A 20,454-nucleotide genomic window follows, 5' to 3' on the forward strand; every position below is an offset into this window, starting at 1 on the left:
GTGCCTACATTGTAATTTTCCTTCAATTCCTTTCTTGTTTTTGTGTATATAATTGACCAAACAAAATAAATAAATCCTTGTTTTTTACTTCCTTGTACGAAGTAAAAGAAGCATTGTGATCGCGAAAAAACTAGGTTTTCAGATTTCAGCGGAAATAACCATTTTGACCAACCCTGAATCCATTTTGGCTAGTTTTGGCATGATGTCTGTACATATGTATCTTGAATAACTCAAAAACAATTAGCCGAAGGATGTTGAAATTTTGGATTTAGGACTGTCATAACATCTAGTTATTGCCCTCCCCTTTTTATTGCAATCGACTGAACCAAAAAAGCCCAAAATCCCCAAAAAATTGCATTTTGGACTTTTTCTTAACTGCAGTAATAAGCCCACATTGAGAGCTTTTCAACAATATATCATAAGTGGTGGTACTTATTTTCATTGTTTCCAGAGTTATATCCCAGTGAAATTTTAATTAATGAAATATTTGGATCTTACAAGGGGAAGGCATATCAGTTCGAATCAGACTTAATCTCCTTTTTTTTTAACTTTTTGTTTTTAATTTAGATATATTGATTTAATAATAATTATTAACCTTTGATTGTAAAAAAGTTTTACGATAAATAATAATTCAATAATAACAATTAAAAAAAAAATCAGAAGTTATTAATGGACTAAAATTTTATGTACTTTTCATTTTAAAAAAATGTGTATATCCAATTTAATAGGCGTACAAGGAAGTTTTGTGGTGTCCACATCAAATTTTTTTAATTATACCTGCACATACTTTGTGGTGAGCAGGCACCTGCCTCATGGAGAATACTACGTAATTCATTTCTTACTACAAATTGTAATACATTAATTATTAATTTATTTATCATTATGATTCTTTTATAGGTATAACAGATGTAAGTTATCCAAATTACAAAAGGTACAAGTAAATGTTTCTGACAGTAATTGTATTCATCGGACAAACATTCCCTGTGGTGAATGTGCCGCTTACTAGGTTTAATATCGCCTTCATTTCAGTGTTTTGTCATGCTGTTGTGAAACAGTACATTTGACCCAATGAAGAAAGCATTTGCAAGCAATTTCACTGAGGAGTTAATCTGTTTAAATAGTTTTTAAAAAAGGAGTGACTGAAATTATTGCTTTTTCTATGTTTTTTTAACATGTAACTTGTAAAAAAAATTATGCATTGATATTGTTGCTGACAAATAGGTTACACTACAACTGTGCTTTAACAAGAAATATAGGATAATAATATCATCATTATGTATGTAAATTTTTAGTTTTATTAACTTTTTGCTATATGTTTAACGGGTGTATTGTTAATATCACTTTTGTTACTGAAAAAATATGTTGTTTTTATTTCTGTTATAGCAATAGGAAGGACGTTAATTCCAAGATATTTTCGTAGTATATTTGAGGGTGGAGTAACTGAATTATATTATAATTTAAAACATCCTAAAGAATCTTTCCACAATACTAGTATTACCCTAGACTGTGATCAGTGTACAATGGTGACGCATCATGGGAAACCAATGTTCACCAAGGTAAGATGATTCATGAATATTACTGTTTTTGTTAATCATTCATTATACCACCTAAACGTTCATCTCATTTATGTTCTGAGCTAATCATTTAACCTTCAAATATATATATATATATATATATATATATATATATATATATATATATATATACAATCTTCATCTTTGTTCATCTTCTTATGTATTTATTCTCACCTGCTCTGCTAAGTTATCATCACCAATTGACTGATTGACAAACTGATCATCACCAATTTCTCTGAAACAGGTGGTGTTCACTGAATATAAACACCCAGTTCCTGTAATAAACAGAATGAAGGTATCAGTAGTAGGACTGAATATTATGTGCATTTGGTGGATGGTCTTGCTGATATAGAACTTTTGAAGAAGGTAGTGGGAGAATACATGACTCTTGATTTCCCTAACTTTAAATCATGACACATAATAGATATCAGAAATACAATTATTCCAAGATCAAAAAATAATTTCAGAGGAGGTTGAAATTTAGGATAGGATGGATTGGGGACATACCTATTAACTAGTTTATACTATTCTGAAAAAGTCAGCTTTTAAGTTAGGAAAGTATTTTTCAAATCTTTAATCTCAGGAACTGAAATCATGGATTTTTTATAAATTGAATGAACAATTTATAATTTTTTTTTTTAATAAGATAGATATTACATCATTTGACTAAACAAAATCCCATGAGGATGATTTTCTGTTATAATAGTAAGCTTTATAATTAAATTCTATAACCAACATAGATGTTGCATAATATAGCATTTCAGAAATTTCAAAGTTTTCAATTGTATGTATATATGTACCATGAAAATTATTTTTACTAGAAAAATGTTGTATCCATTTTTAGTTTGTGTACAGTGTTCAATGTGTCCCATCACTTATATTAGTCTATAAATAATTGTTTTTTGGCAAACACATACATAATAATTTGCTGAAGGTGTTGAAAATGATGGCCATCCACTTCTATATACCTGTCAACATGTTTGAACATGTTCCTGGCTACTCTTGTTAGCTGTATACTGTCTTGTTTCCTGGATGACATTGGTAATGTTTGTCTTCAATTACTGCAGGGTGTGTGGATTGCTCCTATAAACAATTTCTTTTAAGTAACTTTACAGAAAGAAGTCTGGACTAGACAGATTGGTGGCCACAATCTTTTAGAAATGATTCTTCCACGAAAAAAATCCTGTAGCATCTTCATAGTAGAGTGAGCTGTATGGTAAGTGGCACTGCCCTGTTGCAACAGCAGTTACAGTCATCCTCTTGAGTAAGGCTATGAACTGTTGGATAATTTCTAGGTATACAACAGTAACCAAGTTTTTCCAAAAAGCAAGGGTCATATTATTTGCCATCTTGAAACTGCATACACCTATTTTTTATGGGTGATGGGGAGATTTGAAGAAAATATGTGAGTTTTCAGTATCCCAGGTCCAGTGATTCTGCCCACTGGGTTGGCTAGTGATGAACTCCTCATCGCAAATCAGCTGATTTTGAAGTCGAGAGTTGTATGGTTCAAATCCTAGTAAAGGCAGTTACTTTTATATTGATTTGAATTCTAGATCGTGGATACTGGTGTTCTTCGGTGGTTGAGTTTCAATTAACCACACATCTCGGGAATAGTCGACCTGAAACAACAAGGCTCACTTCATTTATATTCATACATATCATTCTCTGAAGTATTACCTTTTCTCTGAAGTAGTTCCAGAGGCTAAACAGAAAAAATTAAAAAAGAAGAATAAGTCTGGTAGTTTTGACTATTAACATACCTTTCTTCTTCCTTTTCTCTGGGAATTACCATTCTTCTTGCCTCTGGGAATTACCATTCTTCTTGCCTCTGGGAATTACCATTCAGATATAACTTCAGAGGTTGAATGAGGATGATATGCATGCGTGTAAATGAAGTGTAGTTTTGTACAGTCTCAGTTCGACCATTCCTGAGATGTGAGGTTAATTGAAACCAAACCACCAAAGAACATCGGTATCCACGATCTAGTATTCAAAAACTATTAACATAATCAGCATTAGTTAGCTCATGGAAAACCTGCATTCAATACAAATAACGTTTCAGCATTCTCCTCACTGCAGTGTGGGCTGAACCTAGTGAAATGTTCTTTTCCAGTTTCCAGAAAAGAAATACTAAATGTACTTTGAGGATTATTCATATTATTGGAGGGCTAGATGCCATTGAATAGTGGCATATTTTACATTAGATATAATTATTAGTTTTTTGTGTTTTTTTTAAGAAGGTGTTCTTTGTGCAAAAATTTCAGGTAAGTTCTTGAATGAGGGTTTTTTATTTTTCAACATTTGCCTTTGATTGGACTATTTTATCCAAATTCATGAATCTGGTGCCTGCATTTGTGTATTTGCCTTGATTTCTATAGGTGAAGCAAGGCATCTATTCCTTTCTACTGAAATGGTAAAATCATAGTGACTTGAATATATGAGGTGTGTGAGAAAAGTAACGAGACTGACTTTTTACTTACCAAAGTTTTTATTTTTTTCAAACAACAATATTATCCCCTTGAAAGTAGTTCCCTTGGGCAGTTATACACCGGTGGAGTTGTCGTTCCCACTCCTGGTAGCAGTGCTGGAAGGCTTCAACTGGTAGGGCTTTTAACTGGTCGGTCACAGTCTTTTGAATGTTCTCCAGAGTTCCAAAATGATGTCCTTTTAAGACAAGTTTCAATTTCAGGAAAAGGAAAAAGTCACAAGGACTCAAATCATTTGAATAGGGGGGTTGAGGAACCGTAGGAATGCGTTTTGAGGTCAAAAATTCCCTGATGGAAATGGCCGTGTGACATGGGGCATTGTCATGATGAAGCATCCACTTGTCTGCAATGTCTGGTCTCAAGCGAACCACTCTTTTCCTGAGCCTTTCAAGGACACCTTTGTAAAACACTTGGTTGACAGTTTTTCCTGGAGGAACAAATTCTTTATGCATGATACCCCTTCTGTAAAAAAGCAAATCAGCAGGTTTTGATCTTTGATTTGCTCATTCTACATTTTTTCAGTTGAGAAGATGACGGAATGTACCACTCTTCACTTTGCCACTTTGTTTCAGGATCATACTCAAATATCCAGGATTCATCACCTGTGATCACACGATTGAAGAATTCTTGGTCATTGTCAATCCTCTCAAGAAAATCAACGCACACATTTCTTTGATTGTCCTTGTGTTCCATTGTGAGGTTTTTCGGCACCAATTTCGCACAAACCTTTTGCATGTCCAAATCGTCTGTCAAAATTTGACCTACGGTGAAAGTGTTTAAATTTAACTCTTCACTCATCATCCTTATTATTAAACGACAGTCTGATCTCACATGCTCAATGTTTTCTTCAGATTTTGAAGTTGAAGGTCTCCCTGAGCGAGGTTGATCTTCAATGTGTTCTCGGCCTTCCAAAAATGATTTGTGCCAGCGGAAAACTTGTGCCCTTGATAAGCAATATTCCCCATAGGCCTGTTTCACTTTTCAAAGGTCACACTCGCAGATTCCCCAAGATTATCACAAAACTTGGTTGCATAATTTGCTCTAAATTCCAATGCTCCAGTTTCGTAACACACAACAAAAACACAACTTCACTGATGGCGCTGTCAAAAATAATGTGTTGGCTGAACGGAGTTGAAATTCGTACTCAGCATGTGGAAGGGATGAACAAACCGGTCTAGCACAGGCCAGTAGACACAGCAGTGCCAGATCGCTCCAGTGTTACCAATCTCATTACTTTTCTCACACACCTGTATTCTATCTAATGAACAACTTAGGTTTATAGACTGGCATTTTTCATTCAGTTTCTAGCATGGGGATGTGTGTTGTTGCTCACAAACTTAGTTATGCATTACAGTTAGTAATACTGAAATAAGTATGTTTGAAGTAGAACAAATAAGTTTATCTGTAAAGAGAACTATAATTAATTTACCAGAATACATTTAAATTTACTAAAATTTAAACATTAAAAATGTTTAAAATTATGAAACATTTGTTTAATACGTTTAAAGTAATATTTTCATTAACTGATGTTTATGTTATGTTTTCATGTTTGGTAGGTTTGTACAGAAGGCAGATTAATTCTTGAATTTACATTTGACGACTTAATGAGAATTAAATCATGGCATCTGGCAGTAAGGACGCACAGAGAATTAGTACCAAGGTCAGTTGTGGGAATGCATTCTCAGCAAGACCCAGCCATGCTAGATCAATTATCAAAAAACATCACACGACAAGGGATTACTAATTCAACTCTCAACTACCTCAGGGTAATTTAATTATTATTGTTACTTTTTTCTTGTATTTTTCCTCGCAACATCTTATTTTAAAGTATTAAAGTAATATTTTATTGATCGGTACAAGGAACGAGTCAGTCCAAACATCTTGTGGCCTAAAAGGCATTTTGAATTTCATATATTTATCAGCTTTACTAGCCTGTAGATAGAAGACGCAGTACCTACCTATAGAAGATACAGTCTGACTTACAAACTCAGATCATATACCCAAAGGAGGAAATCCAAAGAGCAAGTATCTTTTATGTTGATGTTTGCTCACATTGTAGACCCCTGTAGTTTGTAAATTATATTTGAAGATAATTGTCCAATCTGAAAATGGACAATTTTCCTGAGATTTCATCTGCTTAGGCATATGAAGGAATTGTGAGTTTTTACAAAGTTCCTCATTAGTGATCTATAAAATTTGTTACAGGTTTTCTAATATTTTATTATTTTTAATTTAAGTAGCTGGAATATTTACACTTTTCGTAGGAAGAAAGTTGTAAAGTAGTGTAATATCTGGCACCACCCTCAACTCCAATGATCATTACTTAAATGATTTTACATCATTAAGAGATGAAATGTTTAATAGCAATCCTGGACAAGGGACTGCTCTGATTATAGCCTTCAAGTCTTGCCTGAATATCCAAAAATTTGGTAATGCTTTTATTAATCCCATCTCCAGACATAGGAGGCAGGCTTAAGAGTTTCAGATTTCTCAGTCTGAAAGACTGTTGTATATTTTCTAAGGTATATTATCTCTTCCAAACTGAGTTTGTCATAAATGACTCGCTAATAATTCCAGTTCTGAGTTTTTCATTGATACATCAACAAACTGTTGAAAAAGTTAAGCGGTTTTTCTATCAGTTTGGCTAGTCCTTCAGTTATGTCAACTATGAATATTAGTGGTTTTAGAAATTAAATCTTTCACACCAAGTAATCAGTTTTCATAAAACTGTTAAGTATTGCTCAATAAAACGACCTTATTTAAAATGGAAAATCATAACCACAGATAATCTTCCTAAGGCATGAACATATTATTCTGTTAGTAAGCACTTTTTCCTCAAGTAGAATGATAAGATCAAGCAGTTTCAAGATTGATTTTTGCTATATTTTTAAAAGCTGTGGAAATAAAAGATATGGTAATCTCTTTACCAACTTCTTCCTAATCTCTGTCAACTTCTTCCTGACTACTTATTCTTTGGCTTTGTTTCACCAAACAACTGCTCTATACATAGATTTTCTTAATCCTTTGTGCTCATTTGGCCTGCAGTGCAGGCCAAGATGACTTCCCTGTGCGCTCTCCATATTTTAGAAGTTGCTGTCATGACAGCTCTCTTGTCCTGCATTGTGGGTCACAATTACTTACATCATTAACTCTCTGTACATTGCAACAGTGTTGAGCCCATCAGCTCAGATTTATTTATGTGTCATATACACAACTGATGTTAAGTGTGCAAGTTACTTTAATCGTAATTTATTGTATTAACACTGTATTAAAATTATAAGAAGTAATAATAAAAGCTTTAAAGTCTAAAAGGCATAGAATGAAAATTGGATATATGTGTGTTACAAAAAAAATTTTTAATGACTGTGATTAAGAAACATTTTCATACCAATGACTTTATTATGGTACTGCATAAAAAAATAGTTTAATGTAATTACAAAAATTACAATATGTAGTAAAAAATTATTAAAATGTCTAGCAAATACATGTTTTAGTACATAATGAAATGACAAAATTGATATATAAAAAGTAATACATGAAGTAATACAATTACAATATTCATACCCTAGAAAAAAATTAGGAACAAGTCTATTTTTAATAAAAAAAAAAATGTCCACATGATTATAAAAAAATTGTGTAGTTGAAAAGCAGTAGATTAAGCATAGTAATATAACAACAAACACAGATAAATCTGAGAAAACATGAAAATTTAAATATTAGTTTGATAAATCATTCAATTTTATATTTTTAAATTTAACTATATTTTTTATTTTCTTTAGAAAAAAACCATTAAAAGAACATAAAAAAAACCATTTGTGAAAACATGACTATAAGCTTGCTTCATCATCATGATGAAGCAAGGGAATTATTTCTCAGTTCATGAGTAATATCTAATGTATGGATAAATTTTATCGCTACATATAGTAACAGACTTGTCAATGTGTTATTTGTAAATGAGGCCACGATGTGACCACACTTTCTAGAAACACAGAAAATGTCATATAAAATAAATAAAAACTGTACCTCTGTGGCCTGTAATGCTGACCAAGAGAGTGTTCGAGCATAATGACTTGGCCTGCCATGCAGGCCAAGAGAGCTGTGAGGACATAATAATCAATCGCTGTGTACAATATGGCAATGTCCTGCAGACCAAAAGTGTTGAGGGACAGATTAGTAAAAATTTTCCAGGATGCAAAGGGTTAACTGTGGTTTCGTACAATTTTCAATTCATTAGTGCCTTCAAGCCCTAGGCTTTACCAACAAATCATTGATTTATCTGAAGACCACCTGGTATTTTTCATATATTAATCTAAATGTATCTCCAAGTCTGTCAATACAGGATATCTCTTCAAAGGTTTTTATTCTTATATTAGTTAGATATAAAGTTTTTTCAAGGTGAAGAATTCTAGAAAGTTTTCTGAAAGTTTAGATTTTCACCTTGCTCCAATTGAAGATAAATTTCTGAGCTTGTTGCTTCATGATCTCTGCCTCTGTGGGAATTTATTTCTTAACAGAAAAGGTAGGTCATTAGCATAATCTTGATTGTATGCCTCGACATCTTGACAAGATATTACCTACTATAAGGTTCCATAACAGTAGCAATTTATTCTACCCTACATTGTTGTTCATCTACTGAAACCTCTACATTTTCCAAAATAATATGTCAGGCAGCTTTGAAAAAAGAAAGTTGATATCGACCCCCATAAATGGTAGTGACTTTACTCACAATTCACATGTAAGGTAAAATTGTAGATGTATCAAATGCCTTGAATACCATGAAATACTCTTAGAGGAACTTTGTTGAAAGAAATTGACCCCTCAATCCTATTCACAACTCTAAAAAAAAGTAGAAATTTTACTGATCTTAATAAGTTATTTCTTCTTGTAAATTATCAGCCACATTACGTATCCAAGGTAAACTCACCAGGTTGGTCTAGTGGTGAACGCATATTCCTAAATCAGCTGATTTGGAAGTCAAGAGTTCCAGCATTCAAGTGCTAGTAAAGGCAGTTACTTTTATATGGATTTGAATACTAAATCGTGGATACTGGTGTCGTGTCCTTTGGTGGTTGGGTTTCAATTAACCACACATTTCAGGAATGGTGGAACTGAGACTGTACAAGACTACACTTCATTTACATTCATTCATACATATCATCCTCTGAAGTAATACCTGAATGGTAATTCCCGGAGGCTAAACAGGAAAAAGAAAAAAGTATACAAGGTGGCCCAAAACTCAGAGTGGGATTTTATTTTTAAATAGCTTTTGTATTTATAAACCTTTATTATTGATTTATATTATAAATAAGGTATAAAGTTTGGCAATTTTTTTAGATTACTGTGAAAAATTACACCACCTAAATGGCAAGCAATATAGCCTAATTTTAATTTAGCCTTTTGCAAAGGCAGACTCATTTTAAGGCATCTTCCATAAGTTAGTTAACATTTCTGCCTTGAGAGTCCAAATTTCTTCTCAGATATTTTCCATAAGCTGACATTAAGATATATTAAGTTATGCCTTAAGAAATCCTTTTAATACCTCCATAAGAGCTGTGAGATGAGGGGGTCAAGATGACCAATTAATTAATTTCTGTACCGCATGAAATTATTTATTCACAAAATTTTAAATTAGAGATACAGTTATTCATAAACTATGTAAACATCTAGAATCTAACATTTAATCCATTGAATAAGTTTAATTATTTCATGAATGCATTTAATTTGTAGTTTACTTTAATTATAATTATTCATTTGTTTGTAGCTATGTGTAATACTGGAGCCAATGCAGGAGTTGATGTCCAGGCATAAAGCTTATGCTCTGTCGCCATGTGACTGCCTCAAGACAACACTCTTCCAGAAATGGCAGAGGATGGTAGCGCCGCCGGGTAAGAGAGGTACCCTTATTGTTACACTCACAGTAGCATCACCCACCACATCCACACCCACTGTTTATTATAATTTCATTGTATTTATTTTTGTGTTTTATCTTATACTATATACAGTAGAACCAATCTATTTATTTTCAGATTACTTTGGCCTGAGATTAATAAATAAAAAATTCCTGAATTAAGCCCTCTATAAGTTTAAAACTGCCTTTTTTCAGTGTTAGTCAGCTCAATGTTATTTTGCTTTGTAGGTATTTAACAATATGTTTTTAAAAATTATTTTATATAGTGAAGAAAAATGTCATGTATATAATATTATTAAGCATTTATGCCTTTGTTTAAAGAGAAAACTCTAGAGGCAATTGTGATTAGCCCTAATTTATTGACAACCTCTTACTAACAAGAAAATTGTCAATTAGTAGACATGACTACTGGTGCACTTGTGATAAAATAAAAGTTACAAAGTTTATACTCACTTAAAATAACGTGTTGTACAGGTGTGGTACCTTATTCCTGGAGGAGCTGTACAGTGCAACCTTTATGATGATTCAGTTGGAATCATATAAATAATCATGTTTGAACATGTTCTTATTGATGAATCCATAAGCCTCAGATTGGTAGACCCATTTGTTACTTTATTATTATTATTGAAGTAATCAAGTTTACACTTGTGTAATAATGAATGATTGGTATTTAAATTAGCATTTAACATTAAATTTTGGGTGAAGATCAGCAAAATTTACACTGAAACATTAGATTTGTTAAAAGTCAAACGGTAGATGTTATGAAAAATAAACTAATGTCTGAGAGAAAGATGGATACAAGGTTGTGAGTGATAACTGCTGATGTAAGCAGCAAAAAAACAAATATATTATCAAAAATGTAAACAGAGTAAAATTCAGATGTTCTGACTGATATTAAAAAAAAAAAGTCTTGAAAATATTAAAATTTAATTGCTGATGAAAAGATTCGGTTCATACAGAAAAAGGCCTAAATTATGGTCTGAGAATGGATCATCTTATCTTGACTGTGTGGCAATTCATGGGGAACTCATTTTGAGAAATTAGAAAAACATTATTTCCAGATTAGCTCATTCTGTGTTAGCAGAACATTAAAACAACACAAACATAATACTACAACATAACACATAACATTAAAACTGCACTAGTAAGATAGTGATTATCTAAAATTTCTAATATTCAACAAAATATTATAAAGGATATTCTGTAAAAACAGTTCCAGATCTGTTTCCTGAATGGGAACCATGTACAAAGAAAGCCCTTTGAAGGTGATAATAGATAGTTATGTTCAAGGATGGACTGATAAGTCTTGACCTGACATAGAGATGGCACCAGCAGGTCTGTCTTGCCTGGCATTCTGTAGTACTATGCTTCAGTGGCTTACTTATATAATTTCAGTTTAATAGCTCAATTAGTATATGTTTGACAGCGTTTGAAGCAAGACGCCTTTGTTATTCTCATGAAAATTGAAAAACTGGAAATACTGCGCGTTTCTTCCACACGATTTCCATTTCCACACATGGAAAGGTTTAACACCATTTAAAATCAAACAAGAGATGGACGCAAAACACTAAAAGACTCTTCCCATCATATTCAACGATAACAGTGGATTTCTGAATTTAAAAAAGGTTGTCTTTATTGACTACCTTGAAAATGATAAAACTATCAGTGGTAAGTACTACACAAACTTATTTCAGTGTTTGAATTGCAAAATTAAAAAAAAAGATGACCACATCTAGCAAAAAAAAATCTTGTTTCATCGTGTCAGTGCACCAACACATTCCCTCAGTCATCACATGGTGAAAATCAACAAAGTAAAGTCTGAATTGCTTGTTCATCCATCTATTCACCAAATTTAGCATCCAGCAACCACCACCTGTTTCCTAACATCAAAAAGTGGCTTGTTGGACAATAATTTAAAATCAACGAGGATGTTATTGATGCTGTAAATGAGGATTTTTAGGAGCATTATAAAAATGGTATAATTAAATTAGAGCATCGGTATGGAAAATGTATTAGTCTTTGTGGAGATAATACTGAAAAATAAAAATAAAAAAAAACCCAAAAATGTTGTTTTCTTTATCAGGCTGGAAACTTATCAGCCCACCCTGATATAGTTCGGAATATGCAAGTTTTCTACAGTTGCATTCCAGGAATTACATTTTTCAGATCTTGTAAATACACTTGTCTACTGACAATTGTGAATTTTCTTAAAATACTGAATGATTTTGTGAGACCAAATTGACTTTTAAATTACTCTTTTTATTATAAGGTAGTTTTTTTCTCTGATAAAATATTTTCATTGGCTTTTTATTTTCATCTACATTTATTTCTTAGTTTGCAGTCCATTTTATTTACTAAACCTGCAGAAATTCATCTTATTAGATTTTTAAATATTTTCTTAAAAAACTACTTTGTGAATAATTCATGAATTTCAATAATTGTAAAAGTCTGTGAATAAATTGTATTAGGTATTTTATTACTTCTGCTGCATTTAGAAGTCTTATTGTTCATAATTTGCAAGTAAAAGTTTATTATAGTTGTATAAATAAATGAAAAGATCACTTTTTTACATACATTTATATAAGGGTTTGCTACTGTGAACTCTGTACAGCAGGTAGCAGTCGTGGATGAATTATCTGTATCTATTCTGATAGAACTATATATAGATAATCTTATGGATCTCTCTGAGAGAGGTAGAGATCTGTAACAATTATTTATATTTTACTTTTGCCATACCTGGAAATTCTTTGATAAGAACACTACTAATTTTATTCAGTTATTTTAAAAAGTCACTTCTTTGAATTCTCTTCAGTTTATCATGAGATTCAATTATTTCTTCTTTAAAGTTTTATAAAATAACTAATTTTTAAAACTTTTGATATTAAAAATGTTAAATGGTCACAGTTTTGAAAATTTCTAAAATGTATTTTTCAAATTTTTTGTATACTGTTAAAACACATGTGCAAGATGGTCGTTGTACCAAATTTTGATTCCAGAGATACCGATTGTTATGGATTATCCATAATTAATAATCATTAATATCCATTAATTAAATTTGTTATACAAGTTATGAAGCTATGGACATTGCAATTTCATTAATGTTTTTGGTAGTAAATTGTTTGAAACAAAAATGAACCGAATCAAAAAAGATAACTTAGCTCTTTCTTACACAAAATGTATTTTCTGTACCTGGTTGGTGGTTACTTTGGTGAATTGACTGCTTGTCCAAAGGTGGTGGGAAAGTGCTACATTGCAAGTGGATGGTTGTGCAGCAATCCAACCAATGTTGGAAGCAGTATAATCACAATTGCACCTAAAATATGATGTTTATTCACATCCATATGTTTTTTTAGGTGGGGTGGAATGTAGTGGAGTCCTTACATGATGACAGTTATTCTTTCTCTCTACTGGATAATTATAAGTTTTATAGATATAGTGCTTTGTAGCTTTCCAAATCACAGTGTTATTTTTAATGAAAAAACTTCTTCTTTTTTTGTAAACCATTATAATTAGTTGGATTGAATTAGGTATTTCAGAGGTACTGAAAATCAACCTTTCTTTTAACAGTGAAAGCTAAAACATTCCCTTTGTGAACCTGTACAACCAGTAGAAAAAATTTAATGTGTGTAGATAGCACATTTTATTGCATTCTAGATGAAATTATCTCATTCTTGACATTTGCACCATATGACTATCAAAAATACACTCTACCGATAACATCAATCTTTTTGCTCTTCTCATTGTAATCTTCTAGGACCTTGTAAAAATGTTTTCTTTTTTCTCAAATTAATGTCAGCTTTAAACAATATAATCGCTGTTTTACAATTCTAAACAACCTTCTCTTTCTCCATAAGAAGAGAACAATTTCATTTGTTCACTTTCATTTTTGTATGGATACTCTCTCCTGTAAAGAGTATCCTGTAAATAGTTTTTTCTTTTTGTTTTTGAGATTCAAAGTGTGTCACTAAAATCCAAATGTATGTACATGTTGCCCTACATATGCAACAAATTTATTGATAGAAAATAAAATTTAAATTTCACTAAAACAGTACACAACTACAAAAAACCCCATTGGATTTAAAAGTAGTATTTATAAATGAAACTGTTTTATTAGTGAACTTTGGCTGTTTGGTTTCACTTAGTAGTAATATTTTAGGAATGGTCAGTCAGATTCTGAACAAGAACAACTGCTTAATATACCTTTACGTTGTTATAAGATAGAATATTAAAAAAAAAAAAAAAAAAAAATAGTGCTGAGTAGAATTCATTTATATTAGTATTTAAGCTTATTGAGTAGATTTTAATAATGAATATTTACATTTGAAAAGATAGAAGTTATATTCTGTATTCTGTTTAATCTAATCATTATATGTCAACTAAAAACTTGATATAGATCACTAATTAAAGAATATTAATATCTACATCTAATAAAGTTTATATTATTTTAATTTAATATCATAAATAGAGTTTTACGACTGTCTTTTAATTTGTTTATTGTTATAGAATCCCAAAGGCCAGCAAATAAAAGACGTAAAAGGAAGGGTTCTCAAGGTGGTGGAGCTGCTAATAGTACACCACCTGTACCAAACAAGAAACGTTCACCAGGACCCAACTTTTCATTAGCCTCTCAGGTAACTGAAGTTATTACATTTTATTTATAGTGTGTTTTGCATTCATTCAAATGTAAAAAATGATATATTAACTATATATTGACAAGGAAATTCTGTAGTTGCTATTTTGGTATACAGTCATTTTCCTGAGTTTTATATTGATTCTCCTTATTCCTGAATATTTTGTTTATGTTTATGTTTTTCAGTACACTTTTTCCTTTTTTACTAACCACATTTCCATAAATGAAAATATTGTTTGTTACATATTACTCTGGTATGATAAAAAAAAATGTAAAATTTTTATTTTTTGATGCTTGTTTTTGTTTTTTAGAATTCAGCATTTTTTTCTATCAGATTACATTTAACTTTATTTAATTTACTAGTTATTAACTACAGGTTCAACGATTGTTCTTATTTGTTTATAGATTTTGTGACATTACTAAACCGGTTGTTCATAACAAAAGATAAACTTTATTATTTTTAATCTAATGATGTACTGCTTGTTAAATAAGGCACCATAGAGCAATGGTTATTATGATTAACAGAAGCAGTTTTGAAAGGTTATTTTATTTTATATCTTAATTTGTGAGAATTTAATGGAAAGTTGTAAATATAAAACAAAAATATCTACATCTCCACCTAGACATAGATGTTTCAAATCAGAAAGTGAAGCATTTATTGCTTTTTACCATCTGTCCCAAGGGATGAATACAAATCATCTAAGATATAAGAGATTTGCTACTTCTGATAGTAATGATATTCACTGTATAGCCAGTTCCTATGGAGTATAATGAAAACAAATTAGGAAGGTGTAATTTGTGGGGCTGATATACTGCTCTTCAGCCCCATAAGTATATTTGATGTCATCACATATTCAAACATATTTGGTTCTCAAAAATATCAGTGAATAAAATTAATGGAAAGCCACTTCGCTCCTTACTCTTCTTAGTGATTGTTGTATGGGATGGCGTGCTGATTTTAGGAGTTATATGTGACTTGTACCAAATCCTTTATGATCATTGTAGGTCAGAACCTGTACAGTTGGAAGAAACAGATCAGAGTAATCTAATAGTTAAATCCAAAGTTAGTAACAGGGTGCCCAGGCTAAAGGTATTCAAACATAACAGCTTATATTAAGAGAACCACTATTAATATAATTTTTTTAATAAACAGCAACTCGCCAAGTTTTAATGTAGGTTAGTTGAGTTCAATGCATGCAATTTTTGTAGCTCAACAAGACTCCTATCTAGATAACTGTGACATTATTAGACCAAGAGCTTCAACAATTCTCAGTTTTAAATTGTCCAAATGTTGAACTTTTCTTTGGTACACACAACTTTTAGTAAATCCTTGAGCAAAAAAGTCCAAAGGAGTGATATCTGGAGATCTAGGTGGCTGTGCAGCTTCTCCTCAGCTGATCTAGCATCCAGGGAAACACTTGTTAAAGAACATGGTAACATATCGATGAAAATGCAGTAGAGTACTATCTTGCTGGAAACTAAAGCCTGCATGAATCTGACGAACAGTAAAGTTCTTAAGCATATCGAGGTATGTGTTTCCTATCACAATGGGCTCCATGAAAAAAAAAGAAACTGATTATGCTATTTTTGTACAGTCCTAACCTGACATTGACTTTTGGTATATCCCTTTCATTTTTTATTACTTTATAGGGGTTTTCAGTACCTCAAATTCAACACTTGTTCTGTTAACTTTCCCCCATGTATGGAAGGTTGCCTCACCACTACATTACAACATATCAAAATAATTAGAATTGTTTTTGACATGGTGCATTACCTCTGCAGCAAACTGATATTGTAGCCAGCGATCATTTGATTTAATATGATGAAGGAGTTGTAACTTGTATGCTTGCAAACAGAGCTGATTATGAATGTCATCAACAGTGGAAAGAGGAATTTACAGTTCGTAACTACCCCACCTAATTGACTTCCCAGAACTGGTAGTGTATGTGTTGGGGAAAGTTAACAAAAATAAAAATGATACACAGCTCGTATTTGCCAAAAGAAATTGGATTTTAATTAGAGAAAAAACAATTTAACCTTTTCTTAAATCATAACCTTAAAAAATTAAATGAAATTATGAAATAAACATAACTTAATTCTTCTATACAGAATTTATACAAGAAATATCAGCTGAAATCAACATATGAATAATAATAATAATAATAATACATGACAAATACATATATCAAATAATCAATTTGAAAATCTACAATTGAACATAGCCTGAAAAACAAAGGAACTTAAAACACCTTTTTTACAATCATATACTTAAACGAAATTACGAGACAAATTTAGCTTAAGTCTGTAAAGAATTTATGCAAATAATATCGGCTGAAACACCATATCAATTCTAATAATAAGTGACAAATACATAAATATATCATTTTGAAAATATTGCATTAGAACATGTGGCTAAAAACAGTTTAAATAACTAAATACATTATTATTCAAACTACAGGATGGAATACAAAAACAATAAATATTACTAGAACAAATTACAATATTAAATTACAGAGAATTCCACAATTATGACTTCACTTCAGGAGTTATAATTTTTAGATTAATATAAGAAGAGTAATGAGAATTCAGAACATGAATAAATTAATAAATTAATCTCGGCGATTAACAAATCACATTAAATTAAATGAAAGAGTTAATTACAATATAAACAAGTTGTAATAAGTAATCTTATAAAAAGAGTTCATTAGTAAGTAAGCTTTCTTGAAAATACTTAAGCTTCTTAGCCATTCTCATGTTAATGACTTCCATTTTCTTAATTTGTGAAAAATAATATAATATCTTGATTCAGCAAAACAATATTTAACATTGATTAGAATTATTAACAACAGCAATAATGTAACACATTAGAATTACGTAAAATAAAAGCTAAATAAACTATTTCATTGAAATTGTTATTTTCCAAATGAAAACAAGAGGTCGTGTAGTTACAAGAGTTCATGAAAAACAATAGAAAATGTTCCTGGAAGTCACTGAAATGTATATAAGATATTAACAAACACATTCATGCCCATGAATGTTTGTGTCACACATATGTTTTATAAATTTGAAGTATTATTTAAATTATAAGTCGATTTGATTCATAATAATAATAGTTGGCTTTAATAGCGCGCATAAGATATGTTACACATGAGAAATAATAACATAACCTTTATCTAGGCCACCTTGCATGAATATGTATACTTTGAATGAAGAAATGGTTGTATAAGTCAATCTTGAATTTCACATTTAGAGAGTACAATAAATTGAGTATTTCATTGATTTTACTAATAACATAACTGTTTAATATAATAAATAATGAATAAATTGAACTTGCCTTAATCACACATAAATATTTGTAAAAGATGAGCTTGTGAATGAAAGTATACATGAATACATACAGTTAATCCTAGGCTTAGTCTGCAATGGCGTATCAAGAATACAGAGGAGAAACATGGTTTAGAAGTTGAACAAGACGTGGCGTCTCAGATTTGTAGTAATGAGTTTGGAGAAATTCTGCATCGATAAAATTGTAATAAGCAGCTGGAGAAGATTCGGTGTCGATAGAATTGGTTGGTTTGTAGTAATTGAAACACTTTCATCAGAGATGTAATGTACTGAATATGAAAATTAACTTGTCAAAGAAACGAGGCTAGACGAAACATAGAAATCTGCAAAATTCACAAAACACTGATGAGAAGAGCAAGAGAGAGTGATGATGACGTTTATGAGTATGAATGCGATGAAAGTATTTAACACATAGTATGAGAGAGAGAGAAATCGCAGTCAACTGCACATGGTGAAAGTCTGATCTACTGTGCTGAAAAAATGGCGTGAATAAAAAGAGGGGGAAACCAAGCCTAGGCAGTGGACAGGAGAGAGTGTGTGTAAAAGACAAGAGATGTGTGCATGTGTTAGTATGGGAATGAAAGAAAAAGGGTGTGTGTGAAGCCGGCAATAAATAATGCAAGATATGAACACGCGGCCACTATTAAGATGACAAAACCGTCCGTCTGACTGACGCCAGGACTCGAGAACGGAAACAATAAACCAAACAAAGATAAACAAACAGATACACATGACAAGCCCAATACGAAAAAGAGTAATAAATTTACCAAGCCTGTAGCAACAGCAAGACCCAACCCTAGCTTTGAATTCATTGGAAATAACGCAACTTTACGCAATGGCGTAAACAGTATGCATTGCATGCACGATCCTTGTCTCATCAATTACTGAAACCAGGTGATTTCCAGTTTGTAAAACCATGCTTTCAGTCTCTTAAAAGTTACATCCCACTGATGAATAGACTTGGATGTAGGAGGATTGAGATTCCATTCAGTTCATACATGCCTTTGAACAAGTGTAACATTGAAACTCTGCTAACCAAAACATACACTGAACCTTTTGTTTTGGAGTCTACATCTCGACTGACTACAATTCCATTGTGAATCGGTTTGCCTGTGCATGCATATTCCGCTAACTTTGAAAGTATACAGAACAAATCTTCGAGATTGAACCTATGTTTAAGCGATCTCTATGACTGGTTTTTTTAAATATAGGCCATTATTTTTGGTTACCTGTAGCCTGGAGACCCTGTATTTGGTAGTTCATATTTCGAGGGCTATCCAGAAAGTTACATATTTTTTTTTTTACTGTTGTGAAGGAGAGTGGCAGTAAGAGTTTGGGAAAGATGTAATCAGTGAAGATGCAGCATAACAGGCCGCTTAAATGTTGATTAAAAAAAATCCTGTATTGGCACAGAGTGATTACCATTTGTTCCCTCATATGAAAAATTGCCTGATAGTTAAGTACTTTGATGATAATGAGGGTTTCAGGAAGGTGTCGCTGAGTGACTGAAAATCAGGTGGCAGAATTTTTTGATGAAGGGATACAAAAGTTCATTTACAGATATCACAAGATCTCATTTTGTTTCGAGAGTACGTAGAAAAAGTAGTGTAAATATGTGTTTTTTAACTGTATGTAATTAATTTTTTTGTAACAGCTGTTGGTTTTTTTAAATTTATTTATTTTATTTTTTTTACTAAAACAATTTACTTGCTGGACAACTTTTGTGTATCAGTGGATTAATTTTTATTTTCTGTTCACTTAATGTTATGTTATTACACTTAATTTTTCTTTTTTATTCTGTAGGATGTGATGGTAGTAGGGGAGCCATCATTAATGGGAGGTGAATTTGGAGAAGAAGATGAACGGTTAATAACACGGCTGGAGAACACACAGTACGATGCAAATTCTCTAGATCATGATGCCCACACATTCTCGGACTCACCGTTAGCTGGCGGTGGTGGACCTAATTCGTGGGGTGGAGGGGGACCTGTTGGGGATCGGGGACCTCCTCAGGGTAATACACCCTCTAGCCAGGACTCAGACAAAAAATCCCCAGCAGTGAGCCAGTGATATAAAGAGAACAAGTAATGTTATCACTTCTCCCTTATTAGATAAAAAATAACTAAACCCTTAAAATATTATTTTGTTTGTTAAATAATGAAAATTTAATCAACAAAGTCAGTATTTGTGGACATAAAGCAATCATGGTGTGATGTGTAGTGCTAGTGACAAAAATAAAAGAAATGAAAAGAGCGATTAAGTGATTAATTCTATGACATGCTCGACTCTCGCAGCTTTGTCGATGTAGATATTTCAAAAGTACTTTCAGATATTAATATCTAAGAATGTGATTTTTTTTTTATTATTTATTGTAAAAGAACTTCTTCATATTGAGAAATGAACTTACAATATTGAATGAACTTCACTGAAAAGTTATATTATGTAATAGTAATATTATTATTAATTATATTGATGAAATTGTGAATTAATGAAGATGATGGTCGTGTG

General features: G+C 31.7%; 1 protein-coding gene across 1 annotated transcript; it reads left to right on the forward strand.

Annotated features, from left to right (window-relative positions):
* The first annotated feature begins 1,389 nt into the window (after positions 1-1,389).
* On the forward strand, positions 1,390-20,229 carry LOC142325845 (LIM domain-binding protein 2-like). Its single transcript, XM_075367867.1, has 5 exons — positions 1,390-1,556; positions 5,620-5,829; positions 9,825-9,948; positions 14,475-14,602; positions 19,750-20,229. Exons 1-5 carry the CDS (start codon positions 1,521-1,523, stop codon positions 20,014-20,016), a joined length of 765 nt encoding a protein of 254 aa, XP_075223982.1. The 5' UTR covers positions 1,390-1,520; the 3' UTR covers positions 20,017-20,229.
* The last annotated feature ends 225 nt before the right edge of the window (positions 20,230-20,454 follow it).

Source organism: Lycorma delicatula, chromosome 5 (genome assembly GCF_047948215.1).
Source record: "Lycorma delicatula isolate Av1 chromosome 5, ASM4794821v1, whole genome shotgun sequence".
NCBI classification, from domain to species: Eukaryota; Metazoa; Arthropoda; class Insecta; order Hemiptera; family Fulgoridae; genus Lycorma; species Lycorma delicatula.

What these genes read in the sequence shown, in the direction of transcription:
- LOC142325845 (XM_075367867.1), top strand. Translation starts at nt 1,521, where the DNA reads ATGGTGACGCATCATGGGAAACCAATGTTCACCAAG. An exon ending in GGAAACCAATGTTCACCAAG is followed by an intron (nt 1,557 to 5,619) that starts GTAAGATGATTC and finishes CATGTTTGGTAG; the next exon opens with GTTTGTACAGAAGGCAGATT. An exon ending in CAACTCTCAACTACCTCAGG is followed by an intron (nt 5,830 to 9,824) that starts GTAATTTAATTA and finishes ATTTGTTTGTAG; the next exon opens with CTATGTGTAATACTGGAGCC.